The sequence below is a fragment of the Pelophylax lessonae genome (assembly GCF_965119305.1).
Source record: "Pelophylax lessonae genome assembly, chromosome: 10".
Classification (NCBI taxonomy): Eukaryota; Metazoa; Chordata; class Amphibia; order Anura; family Ranidae; genus Pelophylax; species Pelophylax lessonae.
Genome location: NC_138777.1, coordinates 46,219,401 through 46,240,245, shown reverse-complemented (window position 1 = coordinate 46,240,245; position 20,845 = coordinate 46,219,401). Strand labels below are relative to the sequence as shown.

At 44.9% G+C, this 20,845-nt stretch overlaps 1 protein-coding gene across 2 annotated transcripts in view; it reads left to right on the top strand.

Moving 5' to 3' along the window:
• CSTPP1 (centriolar satellite-associated tubulin polyglutamylase complex regulator 1) overlaps positions 1-20,845 on the top strand; it is a 244,201-nt gene that overhangs the window by 196,974 nt on the left and 26,382 nt on the right. For both annotated transcript variants that reach the window (XM_082271144.1, XM_082271145.1), the window contains exons 5-6: positions 6,777-6,862; positions 7,053-7,248. In XM_082271144.1, coding sequence (XP_082127270.1) covers positions 6,777-6,862; positions 7,053-7,248 — 282 coding nt within the window. The remainder of the gene's footprint in view (positions 1-6,776; positions 6,863-7,052; positions 7,249-20,845) is intronic.

Below are 20,845 nucleotides of genomic sequence, written 5' to 3'. Positions count from 1 at the left end.
AACACGCTTCACACCACAATATTTATTGATATAAAAATTACACTCACATGGGATAAAAATTTCCAAGCAGATCTGTATACCAAGATAAAACGCCTGCTCCTCCCGCCGTATGCGCTGTCTCCACCGTATCGCAAGGTCCGGGTACCTCTGCTTCTGACTTCCCGGCTCGCGGCAGTCTCGGCGGCGTGACGTAGGACGCTGTGCAGGGTTGCCTTGGTAGCCGCGTGCTCACGTACTGACACGTTTCGTCATCACGTACTTCAACTGAGGGCGTGAAAAATTCAAAAATACTAATAAATTATATTGTGCAAATAAGCAATAGTGTGCAATATATTGCATATAAAGTGCCTAAATATGTGCAAATGAATGGTTATTAAACCATAAATAATAACACTTAAATATTCTCTGTGCAATAAAAGTCTTTAGTAGTGAAGTGCTGTGCAAAGTAATAATTCTTCAGGGTGGCTCTGCAGCTGCAACTGTATATGAAAACCACCTCCACCTTCAGTATTGTGCTCCAATCGGTGTGTGCTTCTTCAGTGCATACACTTATATGTGTGCTAGCCTCTCACCTCTAGCCACATATGTCAGAGCATATGGGTGTTACAGGTCAGGGTTTCCTCCGATCCTTTCCCTGTCTGTATCCTCCACTGTATGTATATGAATACCTTCGGTGGTCTCCTTTATCCCAGGTGTGACGGCACTTCACTACTAAAGACTTTTATTGCACAGAGAATATGTGAGTGTTATTATTTATTATCGCTGCAAGTGATATTTGCATGTAAAATCTGGCAGACTGGTTGTACCCAAGTTGAAAGATCGATCAAACTGGGTACATTCAGCCTGCCCATATGTAGTTTGAATCTTGGCTGGTTCCTGCTGAACTTGCTGGATAGGAACTGTCTATGGCCGGCTTAAGACGAAACAGAGCTTCTTTGGTGCTGCATGCCAATTCCAGATATATTGGCAAATAACTGCAGCCAAGACCTATTTTTAAGCCAGAGCCACATTCAGGGCTTTTTTTCTCATACACTAGGTGCAGAAACTCCCTCTTTTGGACTTACCCCTTGTCTCTGCCCCTACCTACCTCCGTGAACCGTTCCTTGGTTCCACCCACCTCCCAGTACCATCCATTTTTGGAAATACTGATCCAAGTAACATTTGTGGTACTAAGTAATTTTTATGGCATTTGTTAATGATAACAGAAAAGCAGTAAAATAGATCCCCTGAAGCTCACCACAATAGATCCCCCAGCAACAACAGATCCAGCCAGAAACAATGGGCCATCAGCAGCAACAACAGATCTCCCAGCAGACAGCATCAATAGACCCTCCATCAAGACTGCTGCCTAAACAGTAGATCCCTCCAATCAACAACTGAACCCTCAGCAACGTAAGACCCACCCCAGCAACAATAGACCCCCCTGCAAAACGAGATCTCTTCCAGAGACAATAGATCCCCCAGCAGCCACACTAGATCTCCCCAGCAGCAATAAACCCTCCTGCAGGAATATATCCCCTCCAGCAACAATAGATCCCTCGGCAGCCAGCATCAATAGACAATGTAGCACAAACCAGCACTCCTTGCCATTACATACATTCAGTGCTAGAGGTGCCGGAACTGCGTTCCCCCACGTTCCCGCTAAAAAAAAGCCGTGGCCACATTAGACAAGTCCTCTTTGCTTAAATGCAATACATAATACCAAGGAATTAATAATGTGCTGTTTTACATCCTGACATTTCCCAAACAGGCGGCCAGGCTAACACACAAGGCCGAAAAGACAATATTGTTACCCGTGGAGTGCAAGTGCACAGACACTCTGCCATGAGGTCATCAGTCAGCTGGCAGATAAAACACATGACAGGTAAAGGCGCACAATACAGGCCATTGTGCCCCTGTGATTCTGCCACTTATTGCTCTCCCACACTCCCCAGCCTATTCTGGCATACCGCGCCTGCTCTCAGGCTTCACATTTTGTGGGAAGGGAGGTAGCATGGAGGGGGGTTTAACAGAATATTTTACACTTTGTACAGAACATCAAACAGATCTGTGCAGGGCTTTGGAAAAACACATGAAAGAGACGCCTGCAGTAGAGATGTGTTTGAGGAATACTTTGCCAGTGATATCCGTGATCCGAAATGATGTACCCTAAACAGTCGCACATCTGGAGGGCATTACAGTTTGGGAAATCCCTGCTGTTAAAATTATGTCATAACTTGCCTGATCCCTGCCTTTATAGATTTATAGATGTTGATTACCTCAGTTACCCCTCTGTGTGCTAAAGGCCCTGCAGACTTAAAGGGAACTTTGAGTTTATTTTCATAAAGGACATCATTTTGTTATTATTGCAAGGTTTTCAGAACACTGAACTCCAGGCAAGCAACTAAATGCACAGATGCCATGCATATAAGGGAGCTGTTTTACCTGCTGAAGCATTTGTATTTCTGTCTATCCTGTAATGAGAACTGTTCAGTCCTACCGCACAGCACCGCCAGCTAGGTAACCTGAATTTTTCGATTAAAGAGTATTCCAGCTTGGATCAATGTAACTATGTACAGTATATACCATACCTGGCCGATGCCCCTGGAAGTTGGAAATCAGCTACTGAACTGCACTTGCTTCCCGGCCCTGTGCTGAGCGGCTGGCCTGCTGCATTCTGAATACAGGAGGTTGGCTGCTTGGCATAGGCGCCATTCAGAGAATGCTTTGCATCTTCTAAATGAATGCAAAGCATTCTCTGAAAGGCATCCGTGCTGAGTGGCCAAATTTGTGTTCCGAATTGAGCAGGCCAGACATTCAGCACAGGCCCCAAAAGCACATGGGGATCACAAGTGGTGTCTTCTTCAGTGATTATCAGATTCCAGGGGCATCACCCAGAAATGGTACAAGTGCATCTCATAAAATTAGAATATTATCAAAAAGTAAATTTATTTCAGTAATTCAATTCAAAAAGTGAAACTCATATATATTTTATATAGAGATGCATTACACACATATATATTTCAAGCATTTATTTCTTTTAATTTTGATGATTATGGCTTACAGCTAGTGAAAACTCAAAATTCAGTATCTCACAAAATTAGAATATTCCATAAGACCAATAAAAAAAAAAAAAAAGGATTTTTAAAACAGAAATGTTTGCTTACTGAAAAGTATGTCCATGTACAGTATAGTATGCACTCAGTGCTTGGTCAGGGCTCCTTTTACATGAGGAATTACTGCATCAATGTGGCGTGGCATGGAGGCGATCAGCCTGTGGCACTGCTGAGGTGTTATGGAAGTCCAGGATGCTTTGATAGCGGCTTTCAGCTCATCTGCATTGTTGGGTCTGGTATCTCTTATCTTCCTGTAGACTATATCCCACAGATTCCCTATGGGGTTTAGGTCAGGCGAGTTTGCTGGCCAATCAAGCACAGCGATACCATGATCATTAAACCAGGTATTGGTACTTTAGGCAGTGTGGGCGGTTGCCAATTCCTGCTGGAAAATATAATCCACATCTCCTTAAAGTTGGTCAGCAGAGAGATGCATGAAGTGCTCTAGAATTTCCTGGTAGAGGGCTGCGCTGATTTTGGACTTGATAAAACACAGTGGGCCAACACCAGCAGACTAATGAGCTTCTGCTCCCTCCATGTCAGAACCTCCTTGGTGGTATGTTTACATGTGGCACACCCGATTGGCTCTCATAGCTGCCCATACCTTTTCCAATTAGAGTGATGCTGCAAAGGAGAGGTTACAAATTCAGGTACCTAAAAATAATATATTTAAAAATAATATTTTAATGAATACCAGTCTTTCTTGAATTGCTGATTTTATACCAGTCTCGATTTCCACTTTAAAGCTAAGCTTTAGGCAAATAATAAAAACACACATTAATTGAGCTATGTATTTATCACTACATTATTAAATGTATTTTTTTTAATGTAAGTACCTAATTTTAACTTGACATCAGCCTCTTGAAATCCCTTATACACATGCACTTATATTTAGAGAGGGAGGAGCAAGAATGGCAGCCATTCGGGTGTGCTGCTTGCAAATATTTTCACAACAAACTTGCTTATAGGAGATGAGAGCAGAGGGATGACCTCATCAGTCTGCTGTTGCTCCTTCCTTGTCTAGTCTGCAGGCTGGGGTGGAAAGAGGACAACAATGTTTTTCCTACCTGTGAGTGTTATTATGCACCTGGCGGTGTGCTGTATAAGGAGTATGTAAATATCAAGACTGGATGGACAAATACAAATCCCTTAGCAGGTAAAAAAGCTCCCATAAATGTATTTAACCACTTGCCTACTGTGCACTTAAACACCCTTCCCATCCAGGCCAATTTTCAGCTTTCAGCGCTGTCACACTTTGAATGACAATTGCGCGGTCATGCTACACTGTACCCATATGAAATTTTTATCATTTTTTTCACACAAACAGCTTTCTTTTGGTGGTATTAAATCATCTCTGGGTTTTTTATTTTTTACAAAAAAAAATAAAGACAGAAAATTTTGAAAAAAAAAAAAAGTTTTTCTTATTTTCTGCGAGTAAATTTTGAAAATACATTTTTCTCCTTCACTGATGTGCGCTGATGAGGCGGCACTGATGGGCACTGATAGGCTGCACTGATGGGCACTGATGAGGTGGCACTTATGGGCACTGATGAGGGGGCACTTATGGGCACTGATGAGTTGGCACTTATGGGCACGGATGAGGAGGTACTAATATGCCGCACTGATGAGCACTGATAGGCGGCACTGATAGGCGGCACTGCTGGGCACTGAGAGGTGGCACTGCTGGGCACTGAGAGGTGGCACTGAGAGGTGGCACGCTGGGCACTGAGAGGTGGCACTGCTGGGCACTGAGAGGCGGCACTGACGGGCACTGATAGGCGGCACTGATGGGCACTGGCGGATGGCACTGATGGACACTGACGGGTGGCACTTATGGGCAGCACCATCAGTGCCCACACTCAGTGCCCATAGTGCTGCCAGTCAGTGCTCATCAGTGCCTAGATGAGCAGGCACTGATGGGCACTGACTGGCAGTACTATGGGCACTGATTGTGGGCATTGATGGGGGGCACTGAGGCGGGCACTGATGGGGGGGGCAATGTGTATGTTTTTTTACCTTTTAGTAATCAGGGCACTGGTGATCAGTGCCCTGATTACATTTCTCTGTGTCCCCAGCGGCTGTCGGCTCCCCCTCCTTCCTCACACTGCAGTGTCTGTGTGAGGAAGGAGCGCCGGCGATGAGAGATGATCTCATATGTTTACATATGAGATCATCTCTCATTGGACGGCTTGATCACGTGGTGAATGGCCGCTGTGATTGGCCATTCATCACGATCTGTGATCGGCCGTGTCCAAGGGACACGGCCGACACAGATTCTCCCCGATGCGCGCTCGCGGGAGCGCGCGGGGAGAGTCTTTCTGGGAGGCCGTTTAAAAACGGCCTCCCGAAAATTCAAGTCCGCGCTGCAGCCGTATATAGGCTGTAGCGCGGATGTCAGGCGGTTAAAGCGGCTCTTCACTGCATCTTAGCACCACAAACCAAAAATGCTATTTAATTCATTTTTAATATTCAAAGCAAACTCCCCCATCCATCCATGCCTCCATGCTTTATTTTTTTGAGAAATCACTTTACCCCCTAGCATTTTTGCTGTGGCCATCTCAAGTAAGGGTAAATTAATCCATATGCCCTTAGCTCAAGCATGCATGCAGGAGAGTGTGCTTACCTGAGAAACCCCCTCCTCCCCTCCTGAAGACTCCTGGGATATATGACATCATTTGCCTAGGCAAGAAACCATAAAGTACCTGAAGAATGTAAAAAAAGAAAAGTTTAAAACATTTAAATATGATATACTTTCCTATCCTATTTCCTAATGCTAGCAGCATGCGGAGAGGATTACAAATATTCAATGTTGATTGGGAGAGCAAAGTTCAACTTTAATCTCTGTAGTTCAGCTTTGAAGGTATTTTTTGATATTTTTTAAATTTTCATATTACAATACACATTCATAATAGTGAGGGCTGTTTACCACCATGGAATAGTATGAACCCAGTTTTGTTCCCCAGCTGTCCTGAGTGTTTTTTATGATTTATTTTTGATACCCTGGTACCTCTGTAAGTATGAGGAGGAAAACTCATTTGCTTTGCGCTTTCCTTTGAGTCTTGTCTTGTTTTTTTCTTTTTTCTTTTTCTTCCTTTATTTACTGGCATGTAAACTCAACGAGCCTATATTCTATTGTAGATTATATATCTGTACATTTCGCATCTGCTCTTGATGAGTGAACGTATTCACGAAACGCGTAGAGCTATTCTAGATGGCACACCATATCATACAGTTTATTACCATTTATGAATCAGATATTATATATATTTATTTATTTTACTACTATGTAATTCTTAGTTGTGTGATTAGAGAGCTATGTAGGTCATCATTAATTCTATATGTGCAATCATGCCATTCTTTGTACTATCATGTTGATTAATATATATTTTATGGTGCCAGCCATTTTGATCATGTTTACCATTATTACTGCATTTTAACATTATATACTTTTATGTAAATAAAATATTGTTAATTCTTATATATTATGGTTATTGTGCTATGACTTTATACATATATGTACCAGTATATACTGTACATATATATATATATATATATATATATATACATTTTTACAATTTCCCCAGATTGCACCTGCGGTTTCATTTAAAGTCCCAAACTCCTTTATGTATATTCAATGTCCTGAGTGTTTGTTTAAAGTCTGGCCCTTTTCTCTCTTGCCAGGATTGTACTGATGGACGATGCAGTGGACTGTCTCATGTCATTCTCTGATTTCCTGTATGCCTTCCAGATCCAGTTTTATTACTCTGGTGAGTGTCCCTCTGGCCACACAGGACCCATCCATCATCTGCACAACTTGACAGCTGTGTGTAGTATCTGATGACTGCACTGATGTCACCGGGCTTTGAGGAAGCCTGGATGTCTCCAAGACATTTCCACTGAGATTGAAGCGTGATTTTCTGTTAATGTATTCTGAACACTATTCTTTTATGTTTGCAGAGTTTTTGGACAGCGCTGCTGCAGTTTATCAGGATTTGCTCACTGGCAAAAGCTTAAATACCGTCATTGTCCCAACATCACGTTCCGCTACACCACGACAACGCCAGCCTTCTACTGATGGTGTGTCTTTAGAGGGAGTGGAGGCGGCACACTTTTACCAGTGCTTAGAGAACCTATGTGAACGGCTTAAACACAGGTATGTCCCACTAGATAATACATGTGATAGCTTAACGGGCAGTGATAAACTCGGTAGGTATTGGCAGATTTGTGCAGTAGTCACACAGGCAGCAATATAAGATATATGGTAGATTATAAGATGTAAAGTAGGCATGTCCAACCTGCGCCCGAGGGCCGTATGTGGCCCGGAACCTCAGGCAATGCGGCCCACTGCCCCCTGACAATTTTTTTTTTTGCTGGGGAGGAAGGAAGTCAGGTCGGGGGCACGGCCACAGCAGCTGCCAACTAACGGTAGGCAGAGGCTGCCTCAGATGGGAGGGGAGGGGAGCATGTGCAGTGTTTCTGACTCCTACCACCATGACCACTTTAAATCACTGAAGTGGTCATGGTGGTTGGAGTGTTCCTTTATTATCGCTCAGAAGAAGTAAACCTCTGTATACTGATTCTATTTCATTTGTTTATCCTCTAGTTGTGTTAAATTAGTGCAGGGGGTGCGGCGACACGGGAAGGGTGCATCGACATTTTATTACTTATATACCTTAACTATAGTATATATTTTATATGCGGCCCGAGAAAATTTCTCTACACTCAATGTTGCCCAGAGAAGCCAAAAGGTTGGATACCCATGATGTAAAGCGTTGGTCTGGATATCTTGGCCTTATGGAGTTGGTGGAGCCTCTATCCATCTTCTGGTCCTTTTGCTTAGGTAGAACAAAAGGCACCACCCACAAACTAAGGTTGGCGTAAGTTTAGTAATTGAAGCAAGACTTTATCCAAATTAAAAAACTTTGTATAAGCGAAAACTTTACCCTTGTCTCTCCAGCAGGCAGGTGTGCTGAATATTGTGTTCCCTGCTGGCCATTATGGTTCCTCTTGTCAACCCTTATGCCACGATAGTACAGTGAAAGCGCAGGGGTCAGCAGGAGGAAACTGTGTCCAGTGGATGACACCCTGTCTGAAACACCCAGCTAACAGCATGAACCAAAAGAACCAACCAACCAAGTGCACTGCCTGTTGGATAGGTAAGTATAAAGCTTTAATACAAGGGGCTGCTGTTATAGGTTTTTCAACCTGGTGATAGTGTTGCTTTAAAGTGGTTGACAGGAATTACAAACAAACCATATCCCTCTATAGTGTGTAGTTGTTTCAGTTAAAGCGGAGCTCCACCCAAAAGGTGAATTTCCGCTTTCTCCTGTTTGTGAAAATTTGCTTTTGGGGGGGGGAGTGGGTACCCAATTTTGAATGCTACCCGCTACCACTTCCGCTCTGACCGCCTAGGCGATTGGAAGCAGAATTTCTTCTTCTCCCCTCCCTCCCGAAGTCTTCTGGAACACATGAAAGGTCCCAGAAGACTGCGGGACCATTCACAGTGCGCAACGGGCACCGGGCTGTGAAGCTGCAAGAATTTACAGCCGGATGCTCATAGTAAAGATGCTGGCGCTAGGGAAAGAGGACACAGGGAGAAAATGGCTGGGGTGAGCACAACGCTGGATCATGTGACAGGTGAGTGGTTGTTTATTAAAAGTCAGCAGCTACAGTTTTTGTAGCTGCTGACTTTTAATTTTCACTTAAGAGACTGGAGTTCCACTTTAAGAACACTAAGCATCATTTCTGTTTGCTGATTCATTCCTCTGCTATCAGCATGAATCACATCTGACAGGTTTTCCTGACACCAAAAAGAAAAAGTTGACAGGGGAGGGAGCTCCAACTGATTGACAGCCTCAGCTCTGTTCCTGGAGATGTGAAGGGGGGGGGGGTGTCTTTTCCCTCCAATCAGCTCTCAGAGCTCTCCCCACTGCAGTCCTGCAGTGTGTAATTTCAGCTCTCCGCCCCATTTTTTCTGACAGCTCAGACAAGCTTGGTAAAGTCTGCAATTAGAATAGCTGGGGAGAAGAGATGACTGCAGATAGTCAGGTACAACTTCTATATGGGGATTTGCTTCATCTCTGTATCACCTGAGGCCAGGCACTTTACTGGGTATTTGTAAGGGTTTACAAGCACTTTAATGGCTATCTTGGTGCAAATCTCATCCCATTGATTTAATCTCGGTGACGGCGTCTGACCCTTCTACCTAGGCAGGAGCAAAGAAAGTTTCTCTATCGCTCATTGACAGACGTAGTCTTCTTGATTCTCAAGAGCTGGGTTATGTTGTCTCCGCAGGAGTAGGACTAGGCAGAAAGACAAAACGTTCTGGCTCCACCTTAGGGGCAGTCCCTGAGGGTATATCCTCCCTCTCTCTGCTACAGGGAATCAGTTTTTCTCTGTCTAGTCAGGAGTAAGGACCTAAGTTCCTTGCTGGGATCTTTTTTGGTCCTGGCAAGATTTTTTCTTTAGAAAAAATATTTTTTAGGTAGTTTTTCTCCAGTGTTTTTTTCCTGTGAGATCTTCAAGCAAAAACGCCGGACTGGGCGACACTAGTGGTCACCCCAGCCGGCCTACGAGCGCGCGCAGACCATTGCATTGCGCTTGGTCGGCCTCGACACATTCAATTAAGTATGCGGGGCCGGGAGACGGGCTGGATGTTGAGATCCAGTGGTCACCCCGGTTTCTGCCTACGAGCGCGTGCAGACCAGAGCTCCGCGCTGGGTCGGCCGCGACGGAGTCCCATTGGAGGGACTGACCTTGCGAGTTAAAAGTCTCGCTTGGACGCCAGGAACCAGAGAGTCGAGGCGTCCGGAGTGGTCCACAACCCCCCACCCCGGTGGAGAGGGTATTGTGAGGAGAGGGTGCCTGTCGGTTCGGTATGGTGAGTAAACGTTCCCTTTTTTCTTTCCTCGTTATGAGGCAGTATGAATTATGGGCCCCTCCATACATGGTCAGTATATATCTGACACTAAAAGTCCCCCTTGTAAATACAGTATGTGTTTGTGGGAAGTGGACTTGGTTTGAGAGCTAACACTCTACCCAGCAGACTGTAGCATTACAGCAGACATAGGAGGTATAATCCTACCTTATTTGTAGTGTATCTCCTGTAGATCAATAGATCGCCACTCAGCAGGGATGCAGGTGGATGTGCTGGGAAAAACGATTTTGGCGGTCCGCCGCCATTTTGCCGTAGACCAGGTGCATGCATGTCCTCAGGTCACGCCGGCCGCCATGTTTTTGGAGTCTAATGTCTCCTGTATGGGGGCGGCCATGTTTCATGAGCCCAGCTACCTCGTGGAGAGCTGGGAACGCCGGAAGGCGTACACAGGGGGCGGAGCCACGTCCTTCTACCCGGGAAAAAGCAACAGCTCCTTCCAGTCTGGAAAAAGACAGACGCTGACTGCAGTTGGTTGGAAACTTCACTGCATCGGTTGGTGAGCCTTGGGGGTCCCTCTCTCTCTCTGTGGGATCGAGAAGCAGGTACTCTGAGGGGCGCTATTGCGCTAGGGGGATACACATAAAAAAAAAAAAAATTAAAAAAAAAAAAAAAAAAGTTTTTTTGTGTTTTCTGGCAAAGGTGTCCTGAATTAACATGGACCCTGCCACTCATGTATCTCCTCCGGATCCCCTCGAGGGGTCTGCAGGATCCTCCAGCACCCCACTGACGATTGAATCATTGTCAGCTATTATGGAAACTTTTGTGTCCCGGGTGGAAGTGGCTTGTCAGGGACAGGGCGCAAGTAAGCGACCCCCGCCTAACCCCTTATTATCTGAAACCTCGGATTCAGACTCTGAGCCTATTTCTGCAGTTGCAGGTACTTCATCTGGTATTGGTGTCTCGTGTACTGTCTCTTCAGACAGTGAGGAGGATGTTTCGGCATCAGCCATAGCCAAAGAGGAAGCGTTGGTAAACGCACTCATTGTATCTGTTCAAGAAACCTTAAGATTACAGGGTATTCCGTCAGAAATAGCTGAAACTGAAATCCCTTTTGGGACTAAAAAACGCATCAAAGTGGCGAAGGTTTTTCCATTGCCCAAATGTTATGGCAATCCAATCAAAGAAGAATGGAGTCTGCCAAAACGCACTTCTACTATTTCTAAACGCATTAACAGGCGTTATCCGTTTGAGGAAACCCTCATTAAGAAATTGACAGCCACCTGTGGTGGATTCACCAATTGCTAGATTGAATAAAGCCACGGTTATTCCTCTAGAAGACGCTCCGTCTTTTAAAGATCCAGTGGATCGCAAGATAGAAGCTATGTCTCGCACCATGTTTACCTTGATTGGATCAGCTTTCAGACCAATAATTGCTATTGGTCTGGTTTCGCAGGCTGTAACTGTATGGACCAAGTGGTTACGCCGGGACTTAGAAGAGGTCCCTCAGGCGGTATCAGATTTGCTGGAACAAATGATACAGGGGTTACAGTTTGTGTGGGATGCGGCGTTAGACGCCACTTCATTATTGGCGCGAGCATCAGTTTCAGCAGTGGTTCTCAGGCGTACACTGTGGCTAAAAGGTTGGTTAGCCGACCAAGGTTCCAAAAAAGCATTGGCTAATATCCCCTTTTTAGGAGAGCGTCTATTTGGAGCCAACTTAGATGAGATCATTAAGGATCTCACGGGTGGAAAGAGCACCTTTTTACCGCAAAATGTTAAAAGTAAAGGAACTCGTCAAAAACGAGGGCCTTCTTTTTCTGCTCACAAGAGGTTTTTTTTTTCGTCCCGCGGGTGAAAAAATTAAGTCCTCCAAAGCTCCTTCAGGAGGCTTCAGGGGACGTTGGTCGGGCAAGCAAAAGCCCGCCCCCTCCAGACCTGAAGATAAATCGTCCAAAGCCTGAAGGTGCGCCCCCACCCATAACTGGGGTGGGGGGACGTCTTCGCCGGTTCCCGGATCCATGGCTTTCCAGAATCCCGGACAAGTGGGTTTGCGAAGTCATAAGGTCAGGGTACAAGATCGAGTTTCGATCTCTCCCACCGGCGCGATTCTTCCCTTCCAATATTCGACTATCCCCGGATCGTTTAGAAGATCTGCGGAGAGCAGTCACGGATTTACTACAACAAGGAGTGGTAGTCTACGTTCCTTGGACAGAACGTTTTCAGGGGTTTTATTCAAACCTATTTACAATACCCAGGAAAGAGGGCAAAGTGCGTCCAATTCTGGACTTAAGGGCACTCAATTCTTTTGTGAACATAAGAATATTCAGAATGGAGTCCATTCACACAGTAGCAGCCTTCCTGCATCCAGGGGATGTCCTAGCGTCCATAGACATCTAGGACGCATATCTTCACATTTCCATTTTCGCAGGACATCAGCGGTTTCTACGCTTTTCCGTAGAAGAGAACCACTATCAGTTTGTGGCGTTACCTTTCGGTCTCGCCACATCTCCTCGGGTCTTCACGAAGGTGTTGGCCCCAATGTTGGCACTACTGCGCCAAAGAGGCATATCGATTCTTGGTTACCTAGACGATCTTCTGCTTCATGCAGAGTCTCCTCAGACCTTGCTACAAAGCATAGAAATTACTATGATTTCTTTACAGGAATTCGGGTGGCTGGTGAACCAGCAAAAGTCATTTCTGGTTCCCACCCAGAGGCTCGAATATCTGGGTCTAATTCTAGACACAGTCAGGACAAGAGTTTTTCTTCCGGTAGGGAAACTCCGAAAGATTCAATCAGCAGTCCAGTTGTTACTATCCAACAGCTGGTCTTCCCTTCGGACTTGCATGAGGGTTCTGGGGTTGATGGTGGCTTCCTTCGAAGCAGTCCCATTTGCCCAGTCCCATACCCGAATTCTTCAGGAAGAGATTCTTCTCAGATGGAATCGGAATCCGGAATCCCTGGACAATCAGATCCGATTGAGCAAACAGACCAGAGAGTCTCTGGTCTGGTGGCTTCGGTCTCCGATGCTCAGCCAGGGAAAGTCATTTCTGCCAATATATTGGACGATAGTGACCACGGATGCCAGTCTATCCGGATGGGGAGGAATTCTCGGTCAGTTATCTGTCCAGGGACTTTGGTCCCCGGAAGAATCCAGGTTGCCGATAAATGTATTGGAACTGAGAGCGATCAGACTTTGTCTGATTCACTGGACCGAGCAGCTCCAGGGCAGCCCGGTTCGGATCCAGTTGGACAACGCCACGGCCGTGGCTTATGTCAATCACCAGGGGGGCACCAAGAGTGTCCGAGCGGCCAAAGAAGTGGCTTGCATTCTTCGCTGGGCGGAACGATTTGTTCCAGCTATCTCTGCGGTGTTCATTCCGGGGGTGGAAAATTGGCAGGCAGATTATCTCAGCCGTCAGACTCCGGATCAGGGGGAATGGTCCCTCCATCCAGAAGTTTTCCACCAGTTGTGCCTACGTTGGGGCACCCCGGATCACGGGCATCACGATTCAACAGAAAAGTACAGAGATTCGTGGCTCGCTCCCGCGATCCTCTAGCAGAGACCGCAGACGCACTGGTCACCCCGTGGGGGCAATACCAGCTAATGTATGCCTTCCCTCCTCTTGGGTTACTGCCAAGACTTCTTCGCAGGATAGAGGAGGAAGGAATTCCAGTAATCCTGGCAGCTCCGGACTGGCCTCGTCGAGCTTGATACGCCGACTTGGTCAGACTGGTGGCGGACGTCCCGTGGAGACTTCCTCTCAGGGAGGATCTACTGTCTCAGGGACCGATCTTCCATCCTGCTTTACGATCGCTGGTTTTAAACGGCCTGGTTATTGAGACCCAGGTGCTGAAGGACAAGGGATTGTCAGCTTCAGTTATTCCTACTCTAGTTATAACAAGGAAAGCGACTTCCAGAAAGATTATCATCGTACATGGAAGTCTTATATTGTGTGGTGTGAATCCCTTGGGTTCCATCTACATCTTTATTCGGTAGTCCGAATATTGGTTTTTTCTGCAACAGGGAGTTGAGCAGAAGCTGGCCTTGAGTGTTATCAAGGGTCTGGTTTCAGCATTTGCTATCTTCTTTCAGAAGCCTTTATCTACTCATTCCTTGGTGCGGAATTTCATCCAGGGGGTGCGACACCTGGCTCTGCCAGTGCACGCGCCGTTACCATCCTGGGATCTTAATTTGGTGCTGTCGGTTCTTCAGACACCTCCCTTTGAAAATATCAGGGAGATTCCCTTGCTTACTTTATCCCAGAAGGTGGTCTTCTTGGTGGCTATCACTTCTGCACGCAGGGTGTCAGAACTGGCTGCATTATCCTGTTGTTCCCCAGATCTGGTGGTTCATAGGGATAAGGTTGTTCTTCATCCGAATCCATCCTTCCTTCCTAAGGTGGTTTCAAAGTTTCATTGAATGAGGACAGTGTATTGTCCTTCCTATGTCCTTAGCCCAATCATCCTCGAGAATTGCGTTGCATTCCTTGGATGTAGTTCGGGCGATCAGGATATATTTGAATACTACGGATTCAATCTGTAAGACGGATTCACTGTTTGTGATCACGGATGGCCCTAAGTAGGGGTTGCCTGTTCTGCTGCGACCATCTTTAGATGGATCAGACAGACGGTGGTATAGGCTTATTTTATCTAAGGGTCGGGATCCCCCGTTCCCTTTTAAGGCGCATTCTACTCGGGTGCTTAGAGTTTCCTGGACCTTCCGCCATCAGGCGTCAGTGGTTCAGGTTTTCAAGGCGACTGTTTAGTCATCGGTTCATACCTTTACAATATTGTATAAGGTTCATGTGATGGCATCGTCAGATGCCTCTTCTGGCCGCAAGGTTCCTGCAGGCCACTGTCTGAGGAGACTGTTGGTCTACCTCGAGGATTTGTGGGGTAGGTCTCATCTGTTTACTCGATGAGTCCTTTGATACTTCTGGTTGGCTCCGGTTGGGCCTTCTAGATTGGATTTTGATTTCTGTCAATCCCACCCCTCATTTGTGGCACTGCTTCTGGATGTCCCAGCTCTTGAGAATCAAGAAGACTACGTCTGTCAATGAGCGATAGAGAAAAATGGATTTTTGTAAGATCTTACCGTAAAATCCTTTTCTCTTAAGCTCATTGACAGACGTAGTACCCGCCCCTCTATCATTGAGTTGGGTTGGGTTAAATTCTCTGTTACTGCTTTAGAACAGAACTGATTCCCTGTAGCAGAGAGAGGGAGGATATACCCTCAGGGACTGCCCCTAAGGTTAAGCCAGAACGTTTTGTCTTTCTGCCTAGTCCTACTCCTGCGAAGACAACATAACCCAGCTCTTGAGAATCAAGAAGACTACGTCTGTCAATGAGCTTAAGAGAAAAGGATTTTACGGTAAGATCTTACAAAAATCCATTTTTTGTAGTGGATATACATTACCTTGCCCTGTAGAAGCTGGACAGCTGGAGCACCATTTTAAAAGCCGAAGTCTTATATCTAAAGGGAATATGTCATATTTTTATGTTCCTATCAAGCATAAAATTCTTAAAAATATATTTTTATTTAATTAGGTAAATAGAGATCCCACATATTATTGTTTCACATTTGTCAGTAGCATTCTCCTGATGTCAAGCTCTGTGCAAAAATGGGAGCTCTCTGCAGCCTTTATCTGGAGTCTTTATTTGTCTATCCAATGAGGGGAGAGACAGCGGCTGGAGCTGCTGCGCTCATGCACATTGCTGGATCAGATCGGGCTCAGGTAAGAAAAAGGGGGGGTCTGAGAGGGAGCTGCAGCACAGATGGTTTTTCACCTTAATGCATGGAAGGCTTTACAACCACTTTAATGTTGTCCAGTTAAAGTGATTGTGAAGGATAACATTATTTTTAAAAAATAGCAAACATGGTATACTTTCCTGCTCTGTGCAATGGTTTTGCACAGAGCAGCCTGATGCTCCTCTTCTCAGGTCCCCCACTGGCGCTCCTGGCTCCTTCCCGTGCTGAGTGGTTGCACAGCAGGCTGCTTGCTATAGGGGCACTCGTACAGACTTGCTAGACACACACAGAGAGCAGCTCGACCCTGCCCCTCCCCTCCTTCCTCAATGGCTGTGATTGACACCAATGGCTCCTGCTGCTGTCTCTGAGCCAATGAGAAGGGAGAGAGCCAAGAGAGCTTCTGCTTCCATGTACAGTGCTTGATTGAGATTGAGCTTGGGTAAATATAAGGGGGGGCTGGGTGAAGGGGCAGCTACATGCAGATAGCTTTTTACCATAATGCATTAAAGGAGAAGTACAGCCAAAGCTCATTTGGCTATACTACTCCTGTAGTTTAGGGGAGTGCAGTTCATTCTGTACTCCTGTGACTTGTTTTCAGCAGAGTCAGTTAATGTCACAGAGCCGGTCCATGTTCGGAAAAGATTGCGACCATGTGGTCGGCATCCGCCCACATGCCTGGACCGGCACCCAGCTCAGTCTCTCAGCGAGCTGCTGACAGCCTAAGCCTGCCGCTCCCGCCCCCTCCACAGCCCAGCGCTCAGTGAACGTGGCGGGACTGAGCAGAGAGCTGACAGTCACCAGCTCTCTGCTCAGGGAGCTCTGAGAACTGGGCGATTTGCGTGTGTTTGATCACTCAGTTCTCAGTGTTAGAGCCGGGGGGACCAATCCAACTAGGTATGCATGATAAAAATAAAAAAAAATGATTCCCATACTTCTCTTTTAAGGTACAAATCATTCTACCTTTAGGACCACTTTAAGGTCTACACTAGGTAACATTAACCATAAACCACTGTACATTTCCTGTAAATACTAGCATCATACAGGCTGTCTATTGCATGGGCCATTACATGTTAATTGTCTGAAGAAGCACTTATCCTTTAACAAGCATGGCGTGTTGTATACATCTGTAATTCTGGCATTATTGCTGTAATGTCTAATGTAGTTGAAGTAGCAGCACTCCAGGGCAGTACAATGTTGTGCACATATTCTACCTGTGGTCTATGAGCCTGGTACATTCTTCCCATGGGTGTGTTGAGCTGTGCTGAGTAAATACCTGGGTCACATAGCTGCGGTGTCCCTTAGGTGCTCATTGTAAACCCTGCACCTGGGTGAGGTGGGGTGGAGAAGGGGCCCATTTCTAGGGCACAGATTCCTACCGAGGATTTTCTATAATTCTTACTTATTAGATCACTGATTGTAGCTGAGCCCTTAGGGGAGAGCCTTGTCAGTATATCGCACTAAGAACCTGCCTGTTATGCAATATGTATGGCAGGTATATGAAGTGTTTTAAAAGCCGGGGAGAAGAACAATTGCTGCTGTAAGCCATGAGTACACAGAGATAAATTATTTACAGTAATGGCAGACCTAAAGACCAGTGGAGACAGTAACTGTTTTGCAAAGGGTCCCTTTATAAGCTGATCTGGGCTTTTGTGCTTTAACAATGAATGGCTCATTTTTCATCTTCTGTGGCTGTAGAGGGATTACAATTCACATCAAAGTGGATGTGACTTCAAGCCTCCTTCATGGAGAGTTATCCTCCTCACCCAACCATTCTCCTTCCAGGCAGGAGCACTGCTGAGTGCCTTATTTATTAGAGTATTAACCACTTCTGGACCGGAAGAATTTTCCCCCTTAATGACCAGGCCATTTTTTGCGATTCGCCACTGCGTTATTTTAACAGACAATTGCGCGGTCGTGTGACGCTGTACCCTAAAAAATGTATGTCCTTTTTTTTCTCACAAATAGAGCTTTCTTTTGGTGGTATTTGATCACCTGTGCAATTTTTTATTTTTTGCACTATAAACAAAAAAAAAGAGCGACAATTCTGAAAAAAAAACAAAACCAATATTTTTCACATTTTTGTTAACAAAAAACACAGCGCTTGCAAATAAATAAATGAAAAGGTGCACTTATGCTTGAAATTCATACAAAAAGTGAAAAACTTATAAATTACTGAAAACTGCAAAAGTCCAATATATTGTGCAGATTAGGGCAAAAATAAATAAATTCCGTGCAATATTTATAAAGTGCTAATAGTGCTAAAAAGTCCAATATATTGTGCAGTATAATGGAAAAAGTGCTGGTGATACTGCAAATAAAGTGCTAAAGTTTTCCAAAGTAATAACCAGTGGCAGGTATCTCAATCCCCTTCTGGGACCCGACTCACCAAAACCGATGGACCCCTTTGGGGTCAAAAGAAACTTGTAATCAATAGAAAAATTCCTCCAGGCTGACTCCCTGTTGTGACCCCTCGTAGATGGTTACTCTGGGCAGGACAAGCAATGAATCCTCCCAATGATGCCAATTACAGCACTCTGTGATTGCGGCCCCTTAAATATATTGGCCCTGGGCAGCTCCAAAGAAATAGATGATCCACATAGTGAAGCCTCTTTAAGTCAGTTTCACTAATCTGCACAATATATTGGACTTTTGCAGTTTTCAGTAATTTATACGTTTTGCACTTTAAAAAAGAATAGCGCACACATGCAAAAGAAATGACTATCAAATATGGAGACAATCCACAAATAAAAATGGGGATTTAGTCCCACCATATGGCCATATCGTGCTCAAGCCCACCACTGCGTCAAAGTACCCCATTATCAGTGGGTCCTACACTATCCATAAAAAAGGGGTGAATCCAACCTCTCTAACCCTTCTTTTTTAATAAACATGTCGCTTGGTCCATAGCTGCACCGGCTTTTTTGCTTGTTTATTATGTATTCGGTCTGACCAGACTTCTGAGGTTGAGCACCCCACCCCCCACACACACCTGTACTCAATCAGTGTCCACTATCAAGTGGATATAGGAGGAGTCCTTTGTAGTGCATTAGCACATCCATCCCAGCAAGGAGTATTACCTCCAAGGGTTAGAGAGCCTGGATTCACCCCTTTTTTATGGATAGTGTAGGACCCACTGATAATGGGGTACTTTGACGTAGTGGTGGGCTTGAGCACGATATGGCCATATGGTGGGACTAAATCCCCATTTTTATTTATGGATTGTCTCCATATTTGATAGTCATTTCTTTTGCATGTGTGCGCTATTCTTTTTTAATATACATGTCGCTTGGTCCATAGCTGCACCGGCTTTAGATATACATGTTCAGGGTTTGCTCCCCCAATTTTTTGCTTGTTTTAATACGTTTTGCACTTATTGTATAAATTTCAAGCATTAGTGCACCTTTTCAAATATTTATTTGCAAGCGCTGTGTTTTTTGTTAACAAGTTTGTCTGAGTTTCTTACTTGGTGAACAGCAGCTGCATCACATATTCACATATTTATTGGGTCACTTCATTTACTTAGTGCGGGTTTTAAATTGCTTGCACTATTTTTCACATTCTGCTATGTAACACTCCCAAAAAAAAAAAAAAAAATTTAAAATGAATTTTTTTCATCATTTTAGGCCAATTTGTATTCTGCTACATAATTTTAGGGAAAAAATCCTAATAAGCGTATTTTAATTGGTTTGCGCAAAAGTTATCGCGTCTAAAAACTAGGGGAAAGATTTATGTCATTTTTGTTACTTTTATTTTTTTACTAGTAATGGCGGCGATCAGCGATTTTCAGCGGGACTGCGACATTGGGGTGTTTTCTAACTGTGGGGGGATGGGCATTCTCCATCCAGGCAGGAGCACTGCTGAGTGCCTTATTTATTAGAGTATTAACCAGTTCTGGACTGGAAGGATTTGCCCCCTTAATGACCAGGCCATTTTTTGCGATTCGGCTCTGCGTTAGTTTAACGGACAATTGCGCTGTCATGCGATGCTGTATCCAAAAAAATGTCCTTTTTTTTCCCCCACAAATAGAGTTTTCTTTTGGTGGTATTTGATCACCTGTGCGATTTTTATCTTTTGTGCTATAAACAAAAAAATTCTGAAAAAAAAAATATATATTTTTCACATTCTGCTATATAACATCCCCCCCCCCCCCCCAAAATATAAAAATCTAAATTTTTCATCATTTTAGGCCAATTTATTTTCTGCTACATATTTTTGTTAAAAAAAATCCCAATAAGCGTATTTTGATTGGTTTGAGCAAAAGTTATTGCGCCTACAAACTAAGGTAAAGATTTATGTCATTTTTGTTTATTTATTTATTTTTTTACTAGTAATGGCGGCGATCAGCGATTTTATAGCGGGTTTGCAACATTGCAGCGGGCAGATCAGGCCCCTAACTGACATTTTTGACACTTTGGGGGGGACAAGTGACATTACTACAGTAATCAGTGCTAAAAATATGCACTGCTACTGTACTAATGACACTGGCAGGGAATAGGTTAACCCAAGGGCTATCAAAGGGTTTGAGCCTGGGGGGTGTTTTCTAACTGTGGGGGGGATGGGCTTGTAAAATCAATACAGAGACTTGTGTTCCTAAGTAGGAAGAACACAGGAGCTCTGCATTGATTGCTGAGAGAACAATGGTCTGCAGTGTTTACAACAGGAGACCGCCATTCTCTCTTCATGGGAAGCGATTGCAGGTGCCCGGCTGTAATCATGGGCTCCGGACCCCGGGACTGGCTTCCCCGCTGGCGAATGGGCACGCGTGCCTCCAGGATCGCTCCCGCGGGAACAGGAACCTGCCGACCTGCCGCCGTATATAGGCGGCGGCTGGTCGGCAAGTGGTAAAGCAGACCTTGCAACCAAAAAAAAATATAACCCATTATTATTTAAACCCTGAAAAAAAAAATAGCAGAAGATGCATATAAGCTTACGCCTCGACTAGATACTCGCCTAGCTGGCGGCTAAGGATTTCAAATTTTACAGAAGTGCATTATCGTAAGATTTGAGATCCACACCTGTCCCAGGAGGCTGTGGTGAGGCTGAGTGAAGTGGTATGCAGGAACTCATTGTTCCAAGACCTGAGATCCTCAGCATGTTCAGGCTTTGGTAAGGCTGAGTGGCGT